This window comes from Penaeus vannamei, chromosome 17 (genome assembly GCF_042767895.1).
Source record: "Penaeus vannamei isolate JL-2024 chromosome 17, ASM4276789v1, whole genome shotgun sequence".
NCBI classification, from domain to species: domain Eukaryota; kingdom Metazoa; phylum Arthropoda; class Malacostraca; order Decapoda; family Penaeidae; genus Penaeus; species Penaeus vannamei.
The window spans coordinates 4,301,968-4,308,567 of NC_091565.1; the positions used below are offsets into that span (position 1 = coordinate 4,301,968).

The 6,600-nt window shown below is 36.0% G+C and overlaps 1 protein-coding gene across 1 annotated transcript; it reads right to left on the bottom strand.

The window, feature by feature from the left end:
* Window positions 1-698: 698 nt before the first annotated feature.
* On the bottom strand, window positions 699-6,042 carry RpS21 (ribosomal protein S21). Its single transcript, XM_027361789.2, has 5 exons — window positions 5,887-6,042; window positions 1,586-1,724; window positions 1,372-1,443; window positions 989-1,044; window positions 699-731 (listed from the first exon to the last, which is right to left on the bottom strand). The coding sequence occupies exons 2-5, from the start codon at window positions 1,697-1,699 to the stop codon at window positions 722-724; spliced, it is 252 nt and encodes an 83-aa protein (XP_027217590.1). The 5' UTR covers window positions 1,700-1,724; window positions 5,887-6,042; the 3' UTR covers window positions 699-721.
* Window positions 6,043-6,600: the final 558 nt, after the last annotated feature.

The window sequence follows — 6,600 nt, forward strand, 5'->3', positions numbered from 1 at the left end:
CACCAGGGAAACGTTGGAAATTATTTTTGCTTTATGTAAAACTGAATTAGTCTCAGATCACAGTTGTATGAAAACCATGGGTTTCATCTCTCAATCTCACAAATTTATAAGAGGTACAAGGTACCTCATACATTATTAAAAATAGAAACTTAGTGTGGGTCCCAACTACGTTTATTCCATATTTCATCATAACCCCTGGATTCTGGTCTGTTCTAGTATAAAATTGCTTGCAAGAACTGTTCATACTCAATTCTGGAGAAGTAAACTATTTCATCAGAGTGCAGTATTTTCCCTTACAGCAGAGCTTGTAATGAAAAATAACTTTTGTATTCCATTTTCAATGAAATCTATATTTCAGGCAATATTCACACCCATCTATATGAAACAGCAAATGTAATGATAATCTTTTGGTGAGATAAACTATTTCCCTCTACAACTGTGAACAATGAATTTTTTTCTACACTTTAGTCCACATCTTTGTATAATATTTTGCCAAATATTCATAACTCAATGAAACATTTCTATATGTAGTACTGAAAAAAATCTCTCATTTCCGGAATAACTGATCAAATATAGTTGAGATGAAAGATGGCATGTAATGAATAGAAGATAGAAAATAGTTTCTTTTAGATTCCTGAATTCACTGTCCAAATTCCAGATATTTTGTACAATAGGGTTTTCAAATGAAATTCAGTACACTCTTTATTTTACTTTATTATCCTCAATAGTTCCTGAAACAAAAAAAAATGCATCATTATTATAAAATATGAAATATAATATGCAATATATAATAAATAAAGATCAATCAATATTTTTAAATACTACATATACAGGTTATCTTCATAAATCAAATGACATAGGATATTATTTATGTTCAGGCCAACTAGTCCCATCACATGAAGGGAAAATTATAAACCATTTTAAATTTCTAGAGTAGGAAACCTAATGCTTTCCTTCTATTGTATGACAACACAAGTCATATACTTACTTAGGTAAGATGCCATCCTTCTTTGCCAAGCGAGCAAGACAATCATCAGATTCACCCTATAAAATGATATACAGAATCATTATACTCCAGTCTTATTCATGGCTCTAAGAGGTAAGTAAACTTTGGAAAATAAATATATTAGTACTCTGAAGATATTTGTGTATTCCTATTTAATACTTTAATTTTTGTAACAAGAAAGCTTAACTAATATAAAATCTAGTTTTGCAACACAAAAGGATATGGGGTTATGTCTGTTAAAAAAAAAAAAAAAAAAAAAAAAAAAAAAAATATATATATATATATATATATATAATGCAAATATAAAGACCATTATTCCAAAAATTCTTGGTCAACATCTGAATTCCATTTGTCGTTATACCCACCATCTTCCTGATGTCTCCGCAGATGGCGTAAGTCTTGTACTGTCCAGTCATGCGGCCAGTAGTTTCATCAACCTGGAAGAAAATGTAAAGAAAATGTCAAGTTCTTCAATATACAATGGAGATTGGGACTCTTACTTTCTTAAAAATTTCTAATTGGCAAAAGAATCAATTATCCCAAAATATATAAAAAAAAATTACATGCTTTTGGGCTCACCTCGGCAAAGTTGATCTGGATGGAGGCATGGTCCTTGGCATAGATGATGCGGTTGGATGCCGAGCACTTGCGGGGCACGTACAGGTCAACGTATTCACCAGCGTCGTTCTGCATGATGGTGCTTGTAGTGGTTACCTGTCTGGAGGGCAAAAGGAGAAATGATAAGTTGCGAGGCATAACAGGAGTATCATTCTCTCCATCTTACTGTTAGACTTCTTATATTGTGCTTAGAACTATCAAATGCAAATCAGGCACCTTACTTTTAAAAACTTACTAGTGTCCCTACACCCTTCTACAGTAAATTCCAGCTTTATATCATTCCATATGTCATCAGTCACTTCAGATGACAAGTTGAACTATATTCAATGCACCACTTTTTAGATGATCCAGCAAAGGTTTTGTACATATTCTTACAATAACAACTAAAGTCAGGAAGGTCTACAACCCCTCTTGTATGCAGATACATAATGGAGGTTTGGAGTACCAAGGATATAAAGGCTGTGGTGAATGCTTCAATTACTGAAGCTTTCTCTCCCAATGCAATTCTGGGTTTACTTTCACAATTGATCCTTTCTTTTTATGATATTGGTCACCAGCTTAGATTTTTCCTTTACCTCTGCAGATGCCGAGGTGAACCATCACATTTAAAAATTATATTATATATATATTACAGGAGTCAATTACTAAATGTAAAGTTCTAACCTACATTTTGTCCAGAGATGTTGGGTAAAATCACCAGATACCTAATACATTCCACTGCTAAACCACTAGCAAATCCATTCTACAGAAAATATAAAATTAGTTACATCAATTACAGGCTCACATTATACTTGCTTGGCCTTAATATATGATATACATCTGCGTCTTTGCTTATACTCCTTCCAATAAAGGGTAATTTCATTTATGCTTATGGCCACACCAGCTTACTGCTATTGAAGATATGTCTACAAGGAAGTAAGAAATCAACAGGAGAATTCTTTAACCCATTAATGCCGGTATATTTTGAAACCGAAAATAAAAGATTCCGGGCGGCTACAAAATCAGCGCGCGGGGCTGGCCTGGACTCTGCCCGCTGCTGCATCGGAGCGTGAGCCCCAATATAGTGTCACACTGGTGGGAAGCCGGGCAATGTTTATTTTTTTCGGGTGTATCATGTGAGGGACACGGTCGTTAGTGGGTTAAAAGTGGATTTTTCTTATAATTTGTAGCATTTTAAAAATATCCACTTGAAACTTGCTGTTATCTGTGACAAAGATCCTTCAACCCAAGTCATGTAGTCTCAAGCTTGTGCCAAGTTCTCCATGCATTTTGTGCTCCAGCAAAACAAAATTCCCTCACATGTATTTGGGCAAGATAGCACCTTGCTTGGTTCCTTATTTTGTAATAAACTGCCACGAAGGTCTAAGACTCATTCATACCAGTATGTCTGTATTGGAGGTTTGTTGGCCTATTTGGCTAATGGAGTGCTACAAGTGCAAATGCTTTTGGTAGATGCGAGTGTCCACAAAATCTATTGGAAGAAAGTTCGACTGACTTCTACGACCTACATGGTCATAGAAGTCAGTCTTACTCAATGAGCAGACAGCAATCCAATCATGAGCCTAAAATCCACTCTCAATGATAAATGATAGGTTCTCTGCAAGCTATTGGCAGCTGTCCACCCTCAGCTGACTTCCTAGATGACTAGCCACTATGGAGTTCATGTAAAGCCATGATGTATGACTGCACAAAGGTTAGTATACTGCCTCTCACTACCTAACTGCAAGAAAAGTTTGATCTAGGTTTGGTAATACTGTGTTAAAATCTTTCTGCTTAATAATTATTTCCCATTCAATAGTTATGGTAATTCTTTGCAGTATCCACACCATAGACTAAGTCCCTAACACCAACTCGCAAACTTTATTCAGTCAATCTAAATTGCTATGACTGGCTGAAATTCAGGAGGCCCAAGTAGAGTTAAGCTGTAAGCGGTACTTTCTGCAACCTGTCTTCATTTATGGCATCCCTATTCATGTCTGCATATTATTTCTTATACTGATGACTAAAACTTTTGAACTCAAAGAATATCAAGTGTATATTATTCATATTTCACCCCATAATTCCCCTCATACCTTTCATGCCCTCCACTATTATAGGGGCCAAAATTCTAGCTAATGGGGTGGGGTGGGGTGGGGTGGGGTGGGGTTGCGGTTGTACCCACAGCATAATTCTGATGGATAGTAGAGTGCAAGGTATTCTATGGTCAGGATTTCTTCGTTTTTAATATAATTTAATTTAATTTTTAAAATTTATTTTTTCTTTTATTCTTTTTCAGTATTTGGGGCTCTTGATGGACTCAGAAAAACTAGGATTGTTACAAAAGTCTATTTCTTCTCTGTTGCCATTATATAGTCAACAAGAATAACCCAGAATCAATGCAACACTGGAAACACAACATTTCTCACCAGCCTTTGGACACGGAATGGGCGGTGAACTGTCAAAGCTCATGGAAAGGCTGAAATGTACAATGCGCAGATTCTAAAGAACTGTACTGATAAATCTTAAAACACGTATCTGATGTATAACAATATTAATAACTTTAAAAGCATAAATATGTAACAGAAGACACTAATAATTAGTAAAAATATAATTTTGAGAAGCACCTAGTAACATATGTACTGCTTGGGATATTGCAGTCATGAGTTAGGCTGTTGGCGTTTTATTTTTCTTGGTAAGATATGCAAGATGAGCGATTTATACCGAGCGGTGATATGGATGGGGTATTTTCATGATTTAATGGAGAATATTAGGCCACTGCAGCGTAAACTATGTTGCTTATGACTACTACTTATGCTCTTTATGATGGCAGTATCCTTTTCCCTCTATATCCGCACGTCGTTATAAGCAACCTATACCCAAAATATAAATCTAAATGGTTACCTTCACTTTAGGTGCTATTTCCTAAAAGTTTAACCATACAAATGATGCCGTTACTATCAGAGAAAAAACAAGCTCCATATGATGTTCTGACAGCGTGGGAGGGGTCATGATTCGATGCCACCAGTTGACAGAGGGTTAAGGAAAGTAGTTTGTTAGAACACTTAATAGCTAGTATGGTTCTTGTGCTTCCGAATCATTGAAAATAAGCATCAACTGGCAATCCCACTTTCCATTCACATGGACACTGTTTAATGGTTTGTATGGAACTCTCCTGCAGGAATGTTTCTGTTGACTGAATTTACGCATATCGTACTATAACTTTTCCCGTCAATTTCTGCGTTCCCAAAACAACTTTCCGTATGAAACTCAACTGATCCTATCACATTACCGGCGCAGCAAACATTGCTCATGTAAACAAACACGGCGCTATCGGAGTGTGGTCCCAGGAATCATACGAACATTCCTCCACAAGTTACTTAAGAGAAATATTATGATATTGTATACATGAATGTTCCATAATGTTAACATATGTTTCCATTCACTCGTCCTATCGGATTTATCAATAAATACATTTAAGCCGTAAAGATCCTTCGCAGCTCGAGATCAAGTCGGCAATTAGTCAGATAGGAACAGTCGTAACCTTTTTCGTCTGGGAGATGTTCCGTTTGCAATAGATACCTGCGGAAAGCCTCAAATTTCAGACGAAAACGCAAAAATTGACGGAAAAAGGTGCTTGTGTTATAAGGCCTTTATGTCACACACGAATTAACTTATTCTACGGATTTTTCTTCATCGACAGAAGCAAGATTTACACGAATTTATTAAATTTGTTATCCAAAAAGCCTGTACATAATGACAACAGTCTCAAATTCAGACGAAAACGCAAAAATCGACGGAAAAAGTGCTGGTATTATAAGGCTTTTAATTTACACACGAATCGACTTATTCTATGGATTTTTCTTCATGGACAGAAGCAAGATTTACACGAATTTATTAAATTTGTTGTCCATAAACCAGGAACATTTTATAAATTTCCTGAGTATTGACCACAATTTAAAACTTCGTCACACGTTAGTATCAAAAAGACTTAAATTCCTTTTATATAAACCAATAACACATTCTTAAAATAATAATGAAGAGCAAGGAAGGATAAAAACTCGTGAAGAAAAACATTTGCGAAAGCATGGCCAGCGCGAGCCAGGATGAAAACACCCAACGTTTTTCCTCCTTTTATCCCTTATTCCCTCCTTATTTTACACTTCTCTCCTCTTCTCATTCATCAACCCTCTCCCCTACATTATTCTCCCTCTTCCATATCCACTCACTCCGTCAAGAAAGGCGAAATAAACAAGAAATTGGCCGAGAACACGTGAATCACTCACCGCTCTCAGCAAGGTCCAACTGGAGAAGAACGAGTGAGCCGCGAGATGCGCAATCGTCCTCTCGCCTCGCCGTATTATTTGATTTCTCACACTTGCACTTTTTCTGTCAATCTTTTGACAATTTTATTTAACGTGAATACAAACATTCTCGAATATAGTTCTTGAACTGACTATGCTTGGCTTCAAAAAGTTGACGGAAAGGTTTTCAAACGGAAACGATCATTATCGTCTGACTGGATAATCGACAATTCGCTCAAAAATGGACAAAATTTCGGAAAATTGTCAAAAAAAATTACGGAAAAAGTGTTAGTGTGACGGCACCTTTATTCATCCTTGTTTCAGTTGGGATCTTATTTCTTTTTGGGTTTCATGTGAAGATTTATAGTTCATTATCTGAAGCGGGTTGGAGGGAAATAATCGGTGTGATGTATCGCGTCAATGCTTTGAAAAGGGATGTGACAATCTGAGAACTTGAATATCTGGCATAATTATAAATGTTGGTGGGAGATTATTGCCTATATGTGCTATAATCAAGGAGTATATATATATATATATATATATATATATATATATATATATATATATATATATATATGTGTGTGTGTGTGTGTGTGTGTGTGTGTGTGTGTGTGTGTGTGTGTGTGTGTGTGTGTGTGTGTGTGTGTGTGTGTATGTGTGTGTGTGGGTGTGATGTTATATAATTGGCATTGTGTA

Bases quoted from the DNA above. Each gene is read 5' to 3' on its own strand.
- RpS21 (XM_027361789.2), bottom strand. From the start codon at position 1,699: ATGCAGAACGACGCTGGTGAATACGTTGACCTGTACGTGCCCCGCAAG. The intron at 1,444-1,585 runs GTGAGCCCAAAA...ATTTTCTTCCAG, and splicing joins TCCAGATCAACTTTGCCGAG to GTTGATGAAACTACTGGCCG. The intron at 1,045-1,371 runs GTGGGTATAACG...ATCATTTTATAG, and splicing joins GCGGAGACATCAGGAAGATG to GGTGAATCTGATGATTGTCT.